Below are 19,599 nucleotides of genomic sequence, written 5' to 3' on the forward strand. Positions count from 1 at the left end.
GTTAGATGATAGCCACTGACGATATGGGCGCGCAACGAAGTCAATTGATACATGTAATAATCTTTGCTCCTCAATGGCCTTGTGTCAAGGAAAGGGAAACCAAGAGAAGTTCATCGTGTCCGGCAAGCATCCTTTATACAATCCTCCTAGCCATCTGGTTCATTCTTTCGGTCATTCAACTCCAAATATCTCCTGGGGTCAACCATTGGTTTGTGCTGCTCACAATCATTCCATCTGTGGTGTCCCTTGTGTTGGCAGTCAGGATATCTCTTTTTCCTTGGCCTGCCGTGTCCGTGTGGCACCCAACCCTAACCCCGATGTCTCCCGTCAACGGTTCGACAACTCGAGAACAGTGTCATCTCACCTCCGATCCAAGGGAATATCAAGGTTCTCGTAAGCGTCATAGACATCATATCCGATATTTCTCGCGCATTTGAGCAAGGAATATGGTCGTTAGGGTTACTTCCGGCTAAATCATCGCGTAAGCGCCCTGCGTCTGGCAGCAACCTTATCGCTTATGTTTCACTAGACATGAATAAGATATGTCTCAAACTATATCTAACATGTACTGCCATGCAGGTTTTTTATTCAAAGGGAAAAGAGCAACCTTGTTGGTTCTAAGACGAGGGAAAGCTGGGTTCCAGTAGCCAGTGGATAGGCGTCCGTTGTTCAAGTGGGCTCCTGACCACACTTAGTGGGGTATATTAGAGTTTCAGCTCTACGCTTACTCAGCTATGTTACTCAGCACTGAGTGTTGGGAACTATAGTTGATCCCAACAAGGAATCTCCGTATCCGGCAAGTCCAATAGTTTTTCTGGCGTCCTGCTGCCTCAACAACAAGCGATCTCACCGCATGCGTCTGTAAATGCCGCACGTAGCAGGATAGCCATCGATGTGACTTGTTTGTGGGGAAGATTATCAACTCCAGGGCGTGTCGAATGGCAGGAGGCCCGCCCTCACTCAGAGGCCGACGTCAATGTCCAGGTATAAATGAGTCCTCCGATCCATTTTCTCGTCCCCCAACATCACCATCACTACCCAGGAGCTACTCGGAGGAACACATCACGTTCTCGCGTCATCTTCCAACTATAATGTTAAAGTCAATCCTCAACGTCGTCACCCTCGCGGCCATCACCTTGCTCCATGGCATTACCTTCGCTGCCCCCATCGCAGAGCTGGTCCCTGTCTCTGCCCCTGGGCGCATCCCATCCCTCAACACCACCGAACTCGAACTCTTGCCCCGTCAATCTGGCGAAGGCATTCATCTAATGAACTGCAACCCTATTATGGGCGGCGCCGACCCAACCCGCAAATGGACTTGGGTATCAGCTGTTTTCGTAAGCAACATGACTCTGATGTTGTCTACAACCAACATGTCCTAAATCTTCCTCAGTACTGCCCCAACGACGCCGACTGTAGCCGCCTCAACTACTCCCCCGACTACAACGATGTCTGCATCATGAAAACCTCTTACACCGAAGGGGACTTCCACAGATGGGAGGGAGGTGAGCAGTCTTGTAGATTTCCCACAGGCGTCACCTTCAAGTGGGGTATCATTCCAAATGCGCAGGCATTCCGGGATTATTCACACGTTGGGTATGTGTTCGACTTAGGAGCAATGCAATGAAAGGATATCAGTTCACTAACGGCAGCGGTATTCTAGTTCCGGATCCAATGGCTACCGTGACTTTAGGGGTTATAAGGATAATAAGGGTAATGGTGCCAACATGCCTGGACTTACTCATTCTTGCAAGAAGATCTATTACTTCATCTGACCTCAGATCTTGATTCGGCAAGTTCGCAAGTAGGGTGGAGTATTACCATCTCGCACTCAGCGTATGTTACTGGAAACGGTAGAGAGCCCATCATCAAAAATAGGATCAGATTATTGTATGAGAGAGAGGAGAGTTGCTTTCAGTGCTATTAGGGACAAAATACAGGGCTATCCGACTCCTAAACAGAGCAATTGCGCGTCAAGGTTTTCACAAGGCCGCGTAACAGCAATACAGCGTGGTTTCGCGTCTCCCACTCAAATTTCAGTCACAAAGCACCACGAACTCCAGCTCCCCTGGATACAATCCCTCGACTCTGTAATACAATATGCGAGCAAGGCTTCAACCACAAGATTTTCTTAACACTCAACGAATAGAGCAGCCCTTTTCTCCTCCAGAGCGTCTAGATCTCTAACTTTTTAGGCAGGTCTTGGCAGAGATCTGTATGGCTGCTGGGCAGCCACGTCATACGTTGATTGGGCGTTGAACACTTTGCAACGCCGGGTTGGACAGGCTCCTTTGATTGTGGCATGATATGAGCATGCTTTCAGCCTTGCAAACAATACTGCGTGTCATTCGTCCATGGTTTAACACATCTAAGACGCGCTGAGATTCAAATTCTGGAATAAAAGCCAGGAAGCTGCCGAAAAAAGATCAGGCATTTCGGTACAGGCCTCAAGATATCTTTGACACTTGTTCAAGAAACCAGCCCCCCTTGACAATACCCTAACATGGGCAACAAGCACAGCATCCATATCGCCAACGCCACCTCTGAGGATATCTACGTCTTAGCCTACCTCAGCCCAGACTGGGCCATCGTTGACGCCATCACTAACATAACCGTCATAGCCGCCGCCTTACAGCAATTCAAGACTTGTACTGCGCTCGGCGAGCTCCCTGCCAAAATCACTTCCATCCGGGACATTTTCCAGACCTTGTTGGCCGTGAGAAAAGTCATTGTGTCAGGGGCACAAGGCGTCAAAGCTGCCATGGCGGTCACTGAAGCGTTCAAGAAGACTGCCGTCAAAATCCCGGCGGGGACGTTCAAAAATGTGAAGTCGGAGGATTTCTTGAGTATCTATCTCAAGGCGCATGGGATTGCGGGGTTAATTGGGGCAAAGACGGTTACCTTGATGGTAATGGCGGGCGAGGGGAAGGATTTACGGGCTGCAATGTGGAACAGCGGGAGCGATCATAGCTGGATTGCGACGAAGAGGGGGGTTATTGTGAGGAGTAGGTATGGGACGTTGTGGCAGGAGAATCCAAGGGCGGGGACGATTGCTTGGGGGAAGTAGAGATTATTTTTGGCGTGGAGGACCTCATTTTAATGTTTCGAGTAAATGCGCAAGGGAAAGTAGTACGAATTGCGCACCTATAGAAGTGGATCAATCATGAGATCTTATAGTTATCTAGCCTATCAATATTATACAAGGTTGTTGAACTACATCAAATGATCTTAAATTCACATGATATCAAGGCGCCGCGCTATGTTTCTCTTATGGCAAGACTGAACGGCCACCTCTTCGCTTCCCCTCCATGACAGAAATTAGAGATGTATATACAATCCCATAGTTCATCCTTTTCCTTTTTCCAGCTGTCTTGCATAGCACTTCAATTTTCATCAACCGTGATAAGTGGCTTATCTGGATCCAATTGAATGTCTGCTGCTTGCTGGATATATTTGGATTCAACTCTACGCTTTCAGGGGTACAGATATCTTTTGCAAATCTGTCACTCTATAGTATTCCAAACGAGTTCGGATTTGTAGCGATAACCCACTTTCTTGAGTCTTCTAGTTCTCTCTATCCAGGTGTGCCATCAGGCCAGAACGAGGCCGATGACCCTGCCGGCTCTGTGTGTAGAGCCTGGGAGATTCAGTATGTGCAAGCCCTGAGAGGCGATTCACGGTTTAACCATGTCTCCCCTTGGGTTGGCTCGGGCCCTTGGGTCCCAGTCGGGGTGGTGGGTATTTGAGTCCCCGACTACCACGGTTAGTCCCCGTGGGAGCAAAGCTGGTGCCAAGTGTCGATAGCTAAGTTGAAAGTCGGGTGTAAGTAAACATTGGTAATCGTTAGGCCGTTCTTGGTCACTGGGACCGAGCGGGCTTAGGAGCGCTTGTGGCCGATGCTGTCAACTGGCAGTCAATGTAGATTGCAGCCATGGTTGAGTTGTCGATGGCGTATAAGGTGAAGCCGGGGTGCCGTCTGACCTTGCCAAAAAGGACCGGCGGCTCTTGGATGCATACCACCTAGTAACGGTGTTGGACCGCCCTTTGAAGAACACCGTCTAGGTTGGCGTTGGAGCGTTGAGCATTAGCTGATATGATTCTAATGGTGCATACCATGGTCGGTATATACCACTATGCAACTTTAAATCGGTCCAACTAGGTCCGACAAGGCGCTCCTCTGGGCGGGGGTGGGCCTGCCGGGTTGGGCTGGATGTGCCTCGGTCGTGGGAGCGCGGAGCCGCAGGAATCCCGTGCCTCTACCTTAGGAGGCGCTGACCGGAGGGTAAAGAACATTGAGGGTGTTGTCTGTCGGGGGTGCTGTCGTGACCCGGATTGGGGCCGTCGGCCGGGGATCCGGTAGTGTAACGGGTGACTTGGTATGGTGCAGGCAGGGATCGACAATAGGTCAAGTGGGTTAGAGGATGGCCACTGACGATGTGGGGTGCACAGCGAATTACTACGTGTAATAATCTTTCTTGGTCCTCAGTGCCCTTGTGTCAGGGAGAGGAGGAATTAAGGGAAGTCTATCATGACCGGGCAGCTTCCTTTATAGAATCTTCATCATGTCTCAGCCATATGACTCAGTCTCTTCGGTCATTCGGCTCTAGACATCTTCCGCGATCAACCACGTATTTGTGCCGCTCACAATCATCCTGTCTCTGGTGTCCCTTGTGTTGGCAGTCGGGGACATCCCTTTCCTTGGACTGCCGTGTCCATGTGACAGGTAGCGCGGTGTCCTCCGGGGGGTGAGCCGAAGCCTCGGGGGTCGTGGGATGTACCGGTGGTGCGTCCGGGATAACCGTGTCCTCAGCTTCCAGCCTAGCTGGGTTGGGCGTAGTCAAGGGGTTGGAAGGAGGGTTTGGGGGAGAGTGTGAGGGATTTGCTTAGCGGTCGGACGCCGCATTCTTAGTTGCCCAGTATGCGGCGCTGCCTGCTTTCCTGACCACCTTGCGTTAGTCCTCGGTGAGTTTGAGTATTCTCCCCTGCCAGACCTTTGGCCTCGCGTGGCTGTTGTTGTGCCCGGGTTTATATTGGCCCAGACAATGCAGGCATTGCGGGATTTGCGAGGTGTTTCTTGTGGCTGTGGAGGGAAGCGCCGTACACTGTGCAGCGGGAGCTAGAGCGACACTTATCCTTGTAGTAGAAGCCGAAGTATCGCTTGCATGTGTAGATGCGCACCTTCCTTTTGAGGAGGATCGCTGAGTCCGAGTCGAATAGCCTGAAGGGAGAGACCTTGTGGTGTAGGATAACCAGGTAGGTGCCAGGCGAGTCTTTGACTACATGAACGCTCACCTCCTTTCCGTTTGGTGACAGAGATGACCTCGTTGTCCATAGCGGGGTCGGTTGGATGGCGGTTACCGTCGTAGGCCAGGATGTATCCGGGAACGTTCTCAACCAAGTGCGCATAGGTAACCGTCTCGGGTTCGATTGTGTATCCAGCCTCTTCGGCCTTGTTGGCGAGGGTCCCACACAGGGAGCCCTTTTCTTCCCTGGGAAAAGGTCGTGCGTAGTTTGTGCCCGCTGGATGAGCTGGTCCAAGCGGGGAAGTCGGTGTTGAGCTGGTCAAAGACCAGGGGAGTGCGAAGCGGAGGGAGCCACACTCTAACCGACGACCTACCGGGCCACAGCAGGATTTTTTCCAGGCGTAATGCACTCCAGTTGCGCCATCCTGCTAATGCCGCTTTGTTCAAGCACACATCAGAGGTTTCAATGACTCAACATGATCAAGGAGAGGAGTAGATGAACAAAGAGCGTGACAGAGCTGTGGAGCAGCTTCCCCAATGGATGTGTCCACAGAGAATTCAATGTTTATCGATCAGGTAGAGTCCGTGCTTCTTGCCCGAGAGGCCAAAAACTATTGTTGAGCCTGCCATTCCGTGTCTACATAAGCAACCTCCTCCTTCTTTGTGCTATGGGCGCGAATCTTGTGTTGTTGCTCTCGGGTGATGCTTGTTTGCTGTTTGTTGCCAAGGCAACAAACGGGACCCCTAACTGCCAGCCGTTGGTTTCAGGGGCAGAATCGAGACGAACTGTCCAGGCCAACCTCCCAAGTAACGACAAATGTTAGATCGATCAAGTAGGTAAGTAAGTATATTCATGTAACTAGGCCACATAGCCTGTTCTGGGTATGTGAGCCAAGCAAATATTGCATGCGTGGCATGATTGTCTCTAAGGAACATTAATACAATCGAGCAGGTGTCGATTTACAAACCAACTGTCTTCAAAACCCCATGATCTTCCCCCGATTCCAACATCCGCTGTACCACCTCAAGGTCTTTTAGCCCTTCGGCAGGCATCTGCCGAAGATCCAGCCTGCCGGACTCGAGAGCCTGAGCAAACGATGCCACTTCGGCTAGGACACCCGAGCAATAGGGGAACTCCTTTGTCTTCACAGCCTTATCTGCCAAACAGTCTCCTTTCCTGTTCACGGTCGTCACAGCGTTTGGAGTCCAAGTCACGGCACCGTTGGTTGTGACAACTTCTACTTCCAGCACGTCCTTGAACTCAGTACCGAATGTAATATTAATCGTACCGCTCTTTCCTCCCTTCGTGAATGCGACAGCGTGGACGGTGTCTGCGGGAAGCAGTCTCGGTTCCAGGAGGGAAGTGAAGGCAGCGACTTTGTCAAGTTCATGCCCGGCGGCTCCCAACAAGAAGCGAAGTGCGGCGACGAAGTGCACTCCGCCGTCGAGCAAAAAGCCGCCTTGATATTGTGGAACTCTGCGCCCTGACAAACATGTCAGTGGAGGTCCTCCCTGACCTGTCCCGGAAATGGTCTGGGAAAGCGGGCAAACTACCCTGGGGCTATTCGACGGTCGATGCACATACACTCGGTATTGAAGTACTTATTATCCTCCCCGACAAAGCCGTACTTTTCCAGGCGGAAGGTCCTCAACAACCCACCAATTTCCTTGACCTTTTGAGCCGCATACGCTAGCGATTCCAGGAAGCGGAAGTTCTCTGCTACACCCCAAACCGGCTTCCTTTCACCCAATCCCAAGTACCATTCGAACAGCTCCTGACCATCAACAACGTTTCCGGCGATCGGCTTTTCGGAGAGGACATGCTTTCCTGTCGCGAGCGCCTTTCTGATCACACTCGGTTGGTGAGGAATCGGCAAGACAATGTCAACAGCAACGATGTCTTCCCGCTGTAGCAGATCGTCAAGAGACTTTCCTTTGACCGCGGGAACATCGAAGTAGATGGCAACGGAGCTAGCGTCCTTGGATGCAGCAGCGAGAGCCTCAGCGGAGCGCTGCGACCGGGAATAGACAGCCTTGAGGGCAAGACCGGCACAGGACTCGATAGCAGGCAGGTGCTCTGGTCCAGTGGGTCCATGTTAGTCAAGATGCTTCCGGTGAAACATAGAGGGAACTTGGATCGCGCTGCATAGACTCTGCAAGATGAGTCACTTACGCTGCCGAGCAAAAATACCTGCTCCAATAAGTGCGATTCCTGCCATTGTTTGACCAGTTGGTGTTACAAGAGAATTTCAGGGATGGAATGAGGTTAGGGATGATAGTTGATAATGACTGAGGGAGTTGGAAGAATCGGGCTGCACTTACAGTTAATTGATTACAAAGCAGCTTAAAGGAACTCCATTCCGTGTGGAGACAGCCTTCATGTTGATGGGTCCGGTGGACACTGGGATAACCGCGAACATGGATTTTGAAGTTGAAAGGGGTTGTGCTAGAAGATTTGACAGGTATGCACAGCCAAATACCTTTGATCCTTTCCCGATGTGTGCACATTGAGTTGATATTACACACTCCAATAACAACTATATAAGTATGTCAAAGACCAATGGTCTTAGGGGAAGAAATATCTAAGGAGTAATCTTCAGTCCATTATCCCGCATGGACTCATAGTGTTTGCTTGATTAAACAAAGTTACATGTATTCCTTGATCTATATATCAGCTAAAGTGACCGTTTCCTCAGAACAAGTAGTAACTAACAATGCTTTTACACCTGCTTCTCATCTCTCGCCAGATATATCGGTGTTTAATTCAATCTGTCAATCACGCTGTACGTTTCCACGACTCGACGCCTCATATTCCTACTGCGCCAGAATGAAAACCAGTACGCCATTCCTTTGAAGTGAATACTGGCGATGATAAATACTCAGAGGTACCATCAGAGTATACAAGTTCAAAGCGAGCTTTGGCGAAATTTTGGCGACGAAAGTGAGGACTAAAAGTTCTAGACGCGACAGAAAGGATGTGTCAAGTGGCCTGAAAACACGGTATGGGAATTGCCGCTACCCAAGCGTTTTGCTTCCAGACGATGGCATAAATTAGTAACCTGGTTGAGCAAAAAGTTGACCGGTGTCATTTCAAGACAGGACATGACGGTGTAGATGGGCCTGATAGCGAAAATTCACTTGTCTATGTTGTAAGCGCTACTTATTACATTCCTTCCTACAATCAATTGTAAGGTAAGACGGGCTGAGTTTGATCAATACTTCATAATAAGCTGTCGCTTACTCATGATTGTTGTGGAGACACGCCAGTTTAGCCGCGACCGTCTTGGGATTTTACTTACGGTCTCCGTTTTCCGACGGAGCTACGAGAATGCAAGGGCTTGAAGGTTCCATTCCTGTACAAGCGGAAGCTACAGAAATGGTCCTTGTAATACTTACAAATACTCCAAGCTCATCCAACAATTCCCAGACGACCATTCAAGGCAGTATTAGAATTGACGCATTCACCAGTATGTCAATATATACCTCAGCCCAAATTTCCAAATACCTCGAGCACATCGGCTTCCGCCACCCCGACAATGTTTACCAGCTAGCCGCCGATAACCCTCTGCAACTCCTTACACAGCTGCAACTCCTTCACATGGCCCGTGTTCCTTTCGAGAGTCTGTCTCTTCATTACTCACAATCGCGACTCCTTTCCCTCGATCTCGAGGATCTGTTTGACAAAATTGTCAACAAGGGCTGCGGCGGCTACTGCATGGAGGTGAACGCTTTCTTCGCCACCGTTCTGCGGAGCCTTGGGTTCAAGCTTATCAGTGTAGGAGGGAGAGTGGCGAGGCCGGATGGGACGTATAAGGGCTGGTATGTCTGCACGTTTAAGGATGCCGAAGAATGTTAACCGACACTTATACTAGGGACCACATGACAAACCTGGTCAAGATCAACAACCAACGTTATGTTGTCGACGTTGGCTTCGGCTCCAATGGGCCCACAAAACCAATTCCTCTCGAGCATGGATACAATTTCACCACTATTGCCCCGGCCCGTGGCAAACTCATGTACCGCTCTCTCATAGAGCACAGCGATCCCGACCAGCGGGTGTGGGTCTACTCAGTGCAGGAGCATGCCGATGCCCTGTGGAGGGATATGTACTGCTTCGTAGAGATTGAGTTCTTTCCTGGTGACTTTGAAGTTATGAACCTAAAGACGATGACCACTCCACAGAGCTTTTTTGTTCAGAATGTGATGTGTATCAAAACAATATTGAATGAGGAGAAGACAGAACCTGTGGGATGGGTGATTTTGCATAGGGATTACTTGAAGAGACGTGTAGGAGATAAGTCGGAGATTGTTGAGACTTTCAAGACGGAGGATGATAGAATCGGGGCGCTGGAGAAGTATTTTGGGATTGTGCTCAGTGAGGGAGCGAAAAGGGCTATTAAAGGGCTGGCGAGTGAGTTAAGGCCGAAGGGGGAACATGCTTGATAATGTCCTTACTCGATCTAACTCTGTACTGCCTGCTTGACTATATAGGGAGGTAGTAGAGAAGAACCATGTGGTTGCAGGGTTAGAACCCTATCGTAGAAGCAGTGACGCAAATAGAGGGGAAGTTCGACTTCGCCTTAGGGGTTTGTTCCCTGCTCGCTAATTCTGGTCGAAGTTGGTGTTAGTGATGTACCTCGACAAAGTGCTTGTTCACAGCTCCTCGAACTCTGTAGAGTGTAATCGATAGCTTAATTTCCCGCAGTTAGATATTTAGAGATCAGTCCGACTGCGTTAATTGAACCATAGCACTAACCCTCCTTTCTGATAAACAGTCCAAACGCGATCAATCATCATCTGCTGCACTATGGTCTTTCTCTCTCCTGCCTAGCAATCTCCTCCCTAAACACATTCCTCTCCTTCTTCGACGATCCCCAACTCTCCCGCTCAGTCAACTCAACTCCGGCACTGGTCTCACTCTTATTCTTTTCCTCATCCTTTCCTCCAGTGCCAGAAGCCATCCACAGACCCTGCTGCTGCCACGTCTCTCCCGTTCTCTCTGCTCGGCTTTGCTTAACTCCATAGCCCCCTCCCGTATAACTCCTTATTACCGCTCCAATGATAGGTACTGTACCATTCCTCCTGTAACAAAGTAGACACATACCCAAACCCAACATGGTGACTACAACAATGGACAATGGGAGGGCAATTACCAGCGGATTCACCCCGCTCTTTTTGGGCACGGCAGTGTCCGGCACAGGCAAAAGCCACACCGACGGACCGACACGTACATGATGGTCGGTGGAGATGTCAGAGGTAGTGGTGTCTTCATAGGTGAGGAGGAAGGTCACATTCAGGGGCACATTGGAGGGTAAGTCTGGGTGATGCAGAGTGAAGAAGTCTGGAGGAATGGACCAAGCGTAGAAGCCCGTGTCAGCGCGAAACAGGGGAGTTGTGAAGCCTGTTTTAGTGCTGAAATTTGATCCAGAAGGGGTGTAGAGGGCTGAAAGGGAGACCTGTAGAGAGGGAGGCTGGAAGTAGGAGGGTGACCAAGTTACTTTGCACATTAGCATAGGTTATTCCCAGGGGTCAAACCGGGGACGCACTGTAGTATGTTCGTCCTGGATAAAGCACACTCCCTGCCCTAGGCAAGCAAAACGGTTCGTACAATCCGACATTTGATGAACACGCCAGAAAGGCCGCACCATCCTCGTCATGACTCGTCGATCCGGCTACTGGGGAAAGGCCAGTATATATGGTGATGCTTGAGCCGAGAGAAAGGGTCCATGCCGATGTAGAGAGTAGACTTGCTGGCGGCGCATTGAGTGTTGTGCGGTGTCCTTCTGTCGTGATGACCTTGGGGGAAACGGTTGAGGCTGCACCGGCGGGGTTGACTGTTATCCAGGGGAGAGGGGCTTCTGGAACGGTGATGCCTGCTTGAGGAAAAGAGATAGACCGTTGTATAAGGAAGAAAAGCAAGAATGAGAGACGTTGCCGGCGCATTATGTCTTAATAACAGTATTTTAAAGACTGTCTGAGTTCCTCCTGGAGGTCCGAGTCCAAGTCAGAGGAGATCCGAAATTTGACTCCGATTCCCTATTGTTGCCTAGAAACGGAACAAGACTTGGCAGTTTTTGAGCAAAACAACGTAATTGATGAAATGTCGACTTCCCGAACCGACTTCCCAAAGATTGCGAACAAGCTTAAGTTTCCGCTCAGGTAGGTGGCTGGAAACAAAGTACCTATGTAAGCTGCACCACAACCATCAACTTAGCTGAATGAGCTATTTGACATCACCATCCCGCTCTAAACTCACTCACCTCATGCTGACCAAGCATCAGGCAGTCTTGGCTCCCACTGGCAACTTGATGTCACAGTCACTCACCCCTACCCAAGAATCCTTATACCTACCCCGCCCCCGCGATGCATTCATGCACCTATCTGCATTTCGGCACATATAAAGCCGGGACGCGGGACATCCAGTCATACGGGAGAATCCATCTAGTAACCCGAGAGACTCTGGTTGCCTGTTGCTTTTCTGTATGTAAGTAGCGTAGTATGCCGGCAGTCAAGGATGGCGGGGTATGCATCCAGTGGCTGCTCGCTGCCACCCATCCTGAACTCCGAGAAGAAGGGTGACCCAAATCGTGCTTGCTCGAAAAACGGATGATTGGTTCATTGAGAAAGAATGGTGAGCTGGTTGTGCGGGGAAGCGGGATGATGCATGCACTAATCAATGGTGCCGTCATGATGGTCATGATGAACGAGGGCGATACGAGAGTGTAAATGGGCATCCGGTTGGGACTTTATTAAGGACAAGAAAATGTTTCTCATGTTAGCGTCTACGCTGTGCGTTTTTTATCAATAACACGCTTGCCATGTTGCATGCTAACAAGTAGTAAATGCGATCATGTACACCATAGCTGCAGGCGGCGAGGCAGATTAGGATAAGCTCGGTAGTTGGTGTCGAGATTCACCTCGCATGGCTGAGTAGCAACTCAACATCGCGGTTACCGTAGATATTACTGAGGATGTCACTCTGGAAAACGGGCCGTAACCAGGAAGTGTGTTCGCTCTGCAGGCCACATCTTCTCGGGTCCGGGCTTGTGAATTTGATAATCTGATTTGGGATCTTATATCTTCAAATATCACCGAGTCTTCCCCTCAGTACTCGGTAAGAGCTTAGCTCAGAGCCAGGCTATCTCTCGCGGTGACACCGTTACCACACCTCAAAGATGAAGACACGCCTAGCACTCTCCCTCCTTCCAGCACTGGCCTCCGTAGCCGCTGAAACCTCTTGCCCTACCATTCTGATCCCCAACACCTGGTACCCGCCCATCACGGGCCCGGGATGGCAGGGCCAAGTCGTCGCTGCCGGCCTGACGAAGCCGCGCAGTCTCGCTTTTGACAGCACCGGCGCTTTGCTGGTTGTCGAGTCCGGCAAGGGTATCAGCAGACATCAGTTTACAGACCTTGGGGGGACGTGTCTCATGCCGAATCACTCGCATATGCTTGTCGAATTGCCGCGTGTAGGTCTCTCATCTTCGAAATCCCCATCACGACATGTATACAGCTGTTAATTAGACCGGCCCAGCTTAACCACGGCCTGGCCCTCTCCGCCTCAGGCGACACAATCTACGCCTCAACACCTGACAGCGTCCTCTCCTGGCCCTATGACGCCCGCAGAGGCCGCGTAACCGGCCGCTCGCGCATCATCATCGCCAATATGAGCAACAGTGATTTGGTCACTCGCACGCTGCTCATGTCGCGCTCGCGGCCCAACATACTGATTGTGTCTCGGGGCGGGCCCGAAGATAATATTGCGCTCGCCGAGAAGGTCGAGAATGGCTTCAACCAGATCAAAGCGTTCGATCTAGACGAGCTTAAGGACCGCGGGACAGATGCGACGTACGACTTTGTCAAGGACGGAACTGTCCTAGGCTGGGGATTGAGAAATAGTGTTGGTGTCGGCGAGCATCCCCTCACAGGGGGCATTTGGGCGGTAGAGAACAGTGTGGATCGCGTCACGAGAAACGGGGTGGCAGTGCACGAGTACAATCCGGGAGATGAGCTCAATTTCTTGGGCTACCTCAACGGTACAGGGACGGGAAAGAACTTCGGCTATCCGAACTGCTTTGCAGTGTGGTATAAGGATGAGATTCCTGAGAATGAGGGGCTCGACATTGGGATGCAGTTTGCCGAGCGGGAGACTGAGGAGCTCACGGACGAGACGTGTGCTGAAAAATACGAGCCGCCACGGCTAACCTTCCCGGCGCATAACTCGCCAATGGATATCAAGTTTGAAGGGGACGGATCCGCGGCGTATGTGTCTTTCCGTGGGAGCTGTAAGTTTTCATTTCCTTCGCTATCAAATCTCAGTTTGATGCTGACACCATGTAGTCGAGGGCGGCAAGGGTTACGGCTACGAGATTGTTCGCGTGCTGTTTGATACCACTACGGGGGAGCCCGTCTTGCCGGCCAATAGCGGGGAGGTCATAAGTGATATCAGGCCTATTTTTAACCTTGACCTATCCAAGTGTCCAGAGAACTGCTTCCGGCCAGTCGGCATGGCATGGGATAGTAACGGCAGGCTATGGTTTGCGTCTGACTCCACGGGCGAGATTTATGTTTTGTATAAGCTTCCTGGAAGGGATCGGCAGTTTATTGTACCAGAGGGGTACTACGGAAAGGATAGTGCTAGTGGGAAGGGAGTGAGTTGGGAGCTGCTTCTTGGGTTAGGCCTTGGCGTCGCTTGGTTTGGCCTTCTCTGATAAGTTGGAAGTTTCTGGTATGCTAGCGCAGTAACTGAGGGTTTCGTTCTGTTTGTTCCTTTTTGAGACGTTTTCATGCATGATGTTCACAACCCTGGGTGCAATCCAGGGGGCGGAGTGGCGTTCTGGCTGACTGCCTGGCTTCTTCCCTCGCCAAGTTCCATGTCTGGTCGCCGTTTTCCGTTTTGGAAGTCTTGACAATTTGGCAGCATGTTGAGCTGCAGCTGTGGGTTGAGTCACCGCAGGAGCTCGGGTGAAATAAACCCGAGGACCCGTGGTCTGATCTAAGCCATGTCTTTAGAGAGGCCCTACTGACCCAGTTGGGCTGATACGATCTTTTGTATCGAACACTCTTGTTGGCTCAGAGTGCGAACCCGAAGACATCTTCATAGATCGGTATTTTAGCATTTTATGCTCCTCATAAGACTCAGCAATTACAAATTTAAATACTCGCAGGCAAAGCCAGCAAAGAGGCCACCAGTGCCAGTCCAGAACCGAAATACCATCCGCTGAGCCCTCCGGTAGTCCTTCAGTGTAGGTCCATCATTAGATCCAAGTCATCATCCTCGATTACCAATCCCCATCTCCATCCAGATCCAAACCCCTTCCGTGCTTATACCGCGTCTAACTAAACTGAAAGGAGTATCCATCGATCCATCCAAAACTTGAACGTATCATCATCCATACACCTATCCAACACCGTGATCTTCATAATGACTGAGATTTAACAAAAATCTTCTATCCTAACCTACCGCCCCGTTTCATTAGGAACTCATTAATATCCCACCGCGCTCAACCTAACCTGTTTATTTCCCTTCATGCCATTCCCCGTGCCTCTAGAACCCGTCATGTTAGGAACAGGGAAATCCGCCGGCGATGGCGAGATAGGCGAATCTGGCCTCGGTACGCCAACTTCTTCTTCAACAGGCTCTTCTGGAATTCTGCCAGAGATATATCCCTTCTGCTGACCTCGTGTGCTCGTCTGATCAGAGCCAAGACGGCTTAAACTTCCATCGCGAGCCGGACGAGTAGAGCTGATGGACTGGTTCCTGCGGGAAGATGTTGTAGACGATTTGCTACCCCGCCGTTCATGTTCTCCCAGGGTAGGCTCATCACCCTCAACAATGGACGAAGCACCTGACCTCGATCCTGACGTGTCTCTCCTTTCAAGGACGATCCGTCCTGTGCTGCCTTGCCTCGGCCTAGCAGAGAGTACAGTCTCAGCAGCGCGCATGGTGCTCCACGAACTTTGCCTTGACATCATACTGGTGGCGATGCTCTCGTTCGTAATCTGTCTTCTCAACTGTCCTCCATTTCCATTCCCATTCCCGTTCGAAGAGACAGAGTCATGCTTTTCGGAGGCCGCAGCAGCAGCGTCCTCCTCCAACTCAGCAATAATATCCTCCCTCATCCTCGCCCTTTTCATACGCAGAGCCGACAATAACATTTCTTCTTGCCTCGTAACGGCCATAAACCTTCCATTTGATGAAATAGCTCCCTCATCATTGATACTGCTGCTCTCACTGCCGCGACGAATCCCCAAGCTCGTTGCACTCCGCGGCCCGTCAGTCTCGGGAGGAGGAGAGTACGGACTCTGTAGGTACATATCCACCACCATGCCAGGGCTCAGCAGCTGCGAAACATGGTGATCCAACGCCCTCGAGACAGAAACGGACCTCCTCCCCCTAGTAGGCAAATTCATACTTCCTGTTGTTGGTGGCGTAGGGAAGTTGAACTGGTTAAAGTCCGATTCACTCGGAATTTTCTTCGGTTTCCTGTCCTTCTCTGGGACCACTATTCTTTCTGTCTTGTCTGTAGATGCAGTTCCAACTGATAGTCGTGAATTATCCGTCACCACTAACCCAGCCAACTGCTTCGCCATCAACTTCTTTGCCGCCAGCGAGCTCGAGCGAGGTAAAATCTTTGGCCCTGTCGGAGTAGCACTCACTTCGCTTGGATGACTTGAAGGTAGATACTGCGTGCTGGTCAAGAAGCTGGTCCTCTTTGCTGGTCTGGCAAAGCCAGCCTCTATCCCCGTCACAGGGAGCCCTGCCCCAGTTTTGGGACCGATGCAGTCTCCTGTGTTGGAGAATGAATCCCTTGGGGAAGTCCCACCAAAGTCATCTTCTGAGTCAGACGACAGCGCAAGCACACTGTTCTGCAACAAATCAATCTCGTTCAGACTCCTTTCCGTGCGTTTAGATGCGCGTGACGTCCGCGTGTGCCGGCTGGAGACGCTCGCGCAGTCGGGCATGATGGGGCTTGACGGTATGACTGGCTGCTGCATCTTGGCTCTAGCAGACGCAGCAACATTCACATTCACTGGCTGAGGGAAGGGTGACAAGAAAGCCTTTCCAGAAGAAGCATTGTTAGCTGTTGTCGGTGGCAGGCTTGAAGTCGACGCCGACGTTGCTGTCGTAGCCGTCGTAGCAGTTGTCTCAGTCGTAGACCGCCATTCCGGCACACTATCCAGACTACCAATACTATACTCCGCAGACAAACCCTGTAACTGCCGATCCATTGCGTCAGCAAACGTCCGTTGCTCGTAGTGATCGTACAGGTTGTGTAGCTCGTTATTAGCAGAGTATTGCCTGTTAGGACCGGCGGGGGGAGCTGAAGTCGGGACGGGGGTGGTTTGTTTGTCGCGATCGCGGTCGCGGAGGGATTCTTTGGTGAGGATCTTGCGGATTTTGCGATCTGCGCGTTGTAGGATGGGCGGGGGCGTAGAGGATCGTGAGTCAGTGGCATCGTTGTCGGGATAATGGCCTCGGCTGGAGTCAGCGCGATGATCGCGGTCACGGTCGCGGTTTTTGGAGGATTTGTGTCCAGGTAGGAGGGCAGAGAGGTCTAATTTCGAGGGCTTTTTGCGCGCCTTGCGCATATCCCTGTCGTGCGAATCGTTGTTTAATGGGGGAGGGACGTTATTGGTATAGGTCCCGTCAATATCAAGCAGCGCCTGCGCCTTAGATGGCAGCCCGCTGGCAGCTGCGGAAGCAGAGCGATTCTCATGATGTGAGGTAATTGTAGAACTCGATTGACGTCTTGTTAATCCGGGTGACTCTATGGCATGATGTCGCGAGTTCGACGTCTCCGGCCGGTCAATCGATGCAGCAGACGTATCATCCCATCTTCCCCTATGTCCATGCCTCTGGCTCTGATCTTCTCCTCCCAATTCAACAACCCCAAGACCAGGACTTGGCTGCGCGTCCCACGGCGCGCGGTTTGGATTGAGCAGCGTGGGCGAATCAATGTTGATCGCAGCGGTACCGAGGATCTTCTGGACTTTGGTCAACGGCGCAGAGATGGGCGGCGGGGAGGTCAAGCCGGCCGTCTTGTGCTTCCGGCCGGGAAGCGAGAAGGGGAACTTGGATGGCTGGCCCATGGGGGCGGCTCGGTCGGATCGAATAGAGTTTGGATCGCCAGTTAACTGGTCGTTTTGGTCGACTATCGTTTGCGAGTGTTGGTGGAATTCAGCATGCAGTAAGGCGCGTAATGTAGAGATCAAAAGGGTCAACACATCCAGTATTGTCAAGAACCACGCGCACCTCAATTCTTAGGACTTGTCAATCGCAATGTGCAGTGGAGCGGTCGCAACTCAAACTCACTCCCAATCGGCGACCTCGAGCCTGGATCGCAACAGCCGACGCCGTTGTCAAATAGCGACGCCCTTAAGACAGAATGTCGGCGAGTATTCCCAGTCGCAGGGCAACGGCGGAGATATTGATCATTTCCCGAGCAGGGAGCGGCCTGGAACGCGTTGCCCAGCCTAGCACTCAAGGACGCGGGATGTTGGGAATTGTCGAGCTGATATGGCTTCAACTACGCCTTTCACCTTCCCAGCTTTTTTCTTGCTTTTTGCTTTTGGTTGTCCCGGTTATCTTTGGAAACGGGACGCCAGGGCCGAAGACAAGAGTCCAAAATGAAAAAGTCCGGGGCTGGCTACGGGCCACGCACCACGACGGGGAAAACCTGGGCTCCTGCAGAGCCTGTATCGGCAATAAGTGACCCTGGTGCCTGGCCCTGGCCGGGCCCTCCGCTGGCTCGTTTTCAGGGGACCAGTGGGACACCCCGCTGCGATTGGACCTGAACTTTGGACAGATAATCTCACCGTTCTCACTCGACCACTCGATCAACGCAACTTTTCTGTCGGAGCGCTGTCTCGTCATCCAGCGTCACATTGCGCCCGCCCAGAGCGGAAATAGACACCTAGCGCTGTGCATTACGGCCGTCAGATGCTACATACGGTTGTATACTTGTACGTACAGGTATACCTGAAGGTGTCTTTGCTCCTTAGGCCCCGGATCAGCACCAGCCTCACTCCAGCGAATGGCGTCCGTCCGGCTATCCTTCGCTGATTCAATCAACCACTGCTTTGGCCTGCGATGCTGGAGATCGCAGCGCAACTGGGTCCCTGAACTTCTGCGAACAAGCAGCTAGGAATATCAGCCCTGTCGTGTTTGCATTGCCTGCACGCCATGCAAGTAAAAGCAAGCCATCACGCGGCCCGTGAGGCGGAAATTTTCTTTCGTTGTTAATGTCGAGTTCCAATTGTTCATCGTCGGTCTGCCGGAACTATAAAAAAGGACGAACGGTGTGGGCAAAATGAAACAAAACCGTTTCTGCTGCCCGTTCCATCACGTTTATCGTCGCCAGATCGCAATCCAAACAGAGATCATCGTCGACCCGGAATTGAACGAAGTGGGAAGTCAACACGTGATGGCTACTGCGATCATCTCCCGTGTCTCTTTTTTTGCCCACACATTGCCAAGGCTACCCGCTGCGGAGAGCCGAGACAGGCGAGTTTTCTCGGATCCTCCGAGGCTGTTGAGATCGTCTCTGGCTCAGCCACGGCGATCGCCATCACTGGGGAACTGACTGTGTTGCGATCGTCCTCTTCATCCGAACTGCTGGATCCTCAAAGTTCCTTTTTTTGCCGTTAACTCTGGTGAAGAACATGCAAGGGCTCATGTCAAATGTCGGCTCTGTGCAAAGAAGCGGCCTGCATCTGCAGGATCATCAGTGGCTGCTGCCGCTGCTAGACTCAGCCGCGGGATGCGGAGCCTTTCGTTTGCTTCTTGGTTCGGTGGAGCCGAATACACAGTTTTTTTCCCGGGTCTTTTACGCCCGATACAGTAAGGCCGGGTCCGGATCAAAGTAGATCCTTTCCGGAGTACTTTGTTGAATCCAGGGACCGGCTGTATCACTTGGTTAAGGACCTCGAAAATCGACATAAATGTAGCCTCAACGAGGGAGAGACGATTTTGATAACCACACCCTCCCCTATCATTGCGATCAGACCTCTCATCAACCCCTCGATCTGTGTCCTGCATGCATCCCAAGACCGAAACGCTCAAGTAACCTTCCCTCACTGGCAACCAAAGCCGTCAATTCGAGCCTACATTAGCTGCAGCCCGTCCGCTGCGGCCACTTGGGGTGCACGGTCCCTGCGCCAGCGACCCCGCTCTCTGGGCACGCTTCCACATTCACGGGATGACTTGCATCGCAAATTCCTCAGTCCCCAAGTCATCAACTTGAAGCCGCGAAGATGCAAACGTGATTTCTATGTGTCGCATTTCAGGGCATCATTGACGAAGCTTTCCGTCTCTTTGTTCATTGACAACCGCTCACTTGTGAGCAAAGGCCTG

At 51.5% G+C, this 19,599-nt stretch overlaps 6 protein-coding genes across 6 annotated transcripts; 4 read left to right on the top strand and 2 right to left on the bottom strand.

Annotated features, from left to right (window-relative positions):
* Positions 1-1,091: 1,091 nt before the first annotated feature.
* On the top strand, positions 1,092-1,775 carry CTHT_0064390 (uncharacterized protein; the record flags this gene model as incomplete). The annotated part of the gene is made up of 3 exons (XM_006696681.1): positions 1,092-1,337; positions 1,394-1,596; positions 1,664-1,775. The coding sequence occupies 3 exons, from the start codon at positions 1,092-1,094 to the stop codon at positions 1,773-1,775; spliced, it is 561 nt and encodes a 186-aa protein (XP_006696744.1).
* A 728-nt stretch (positions 1,776-2,503) lies between these two features.
* On the top strand, positions 2,504-3,067 carry CTHT_0064400 (uncharacterized protein; the record flags this gene model as incomplete). Its single annotated transcript, XM_006696682.1, has 1 exon — positions 2,504-3,067. One exon carries the CDS (start codon positions 2,504-2,506, stop codon positions 3,065-3,067), a length of 564 nt encoding a protein of 187 aa, XP_006696745.1.
* A 1,513-nt stretch (positions 3,068-4,580) lies between these two features.
* CTHT_0064410 (uncharacterized protein) lies at positions 4,581-7,462 on the bottom strand (the record flags this gene model as incomplete). Its single annotated transcript, XM_006696683.1, has 5 exons — positions 4,581-4,822; positions 5,293-5,529; positions 6,212-6,727; positions 6,829-7,320; positions 7,417-7,462. The coding sequence occupies 5 exons, from the start codon at positions 7,460-7,462 to the stop codon at positions 4,581-4,583; spliced, it is 1,533 nt and encodes a 510-aa protein (XP_006696746.1).
* A 1,250-nt stretch (positions 7,463-8,712) lies between these two features.
* On the top strand, positions 8,713-9,686 carry CTHT_0064420 (acetyltransferase-like protein; the record flags this gene model as incomplete). Its single annotated transcript, XM_006696684.1, has 2 exons — positions 8,713-9,062; positions 9,116-9,686. 2 exons carry the CDS (start codon positions 8,713-8,715, stop codon positions 9,684-9,686), a joined length of 921 nt encoding a protein of 306 aa, XP_006696747.1.
* Positions 9,687-12,418: 2,732 nt separating this feature from the next.
* CTHT_0064430 (uncharacterized protein) lies at positions 12,419-14,211 on the top strand (the record flags this gene model as incomplete). The annotated part of the gene is made up of 4 exons (XM_006696685.1): positions 12,419-12,712; positions 12,778-13,528; positions 13,584-13,894; positions 14,164-14,211. The coding sequence occupies 4 exons, from the start codon at positions 12,419-12,421 to the stop codon at positions 14,209-14,211; spliced, it is 1,404 nt and encodes a 467-aa protein (XP_006696748.1).
* A 518-nt stretch (positions 14,212-14,729) lies between these two features.
* On the bottom strand, positions 14,730-17,336 carry CTHT_0064440 (uncharacterized protein; the record flags this gene model as incomplete). The annotated part of the gene is made up of 1 exon (XM_006696686.1): positions 14,730-17,336. One exon carries the CDS (start codon positions 17,334-17,336, stop codon positions 14,730-14,732), a length of 2,607 nt encoding a protein of 868 aa, XP_006696749.1.
* Positions 17,337-19,599: the final 2,263 nt, after the last annotated feature.

Source organism: Thermochaetoides thermophila (genome assembly GCF_000221225.1).
Source record: "Thermochaetoides thermophila DSM 1495 unplaced genomic scaffold scf7180000011821, whole genome shotgun sequence".
In the NCBI taxonomy this organism is placed as follows: domain Eukaryota; kingdom Fungi; phylum Ascomycota; class Sordariomycetes; order Sordariales; family Chaetomiaceae; genus Thermochaetoides; species Thermochaetoides thermophila.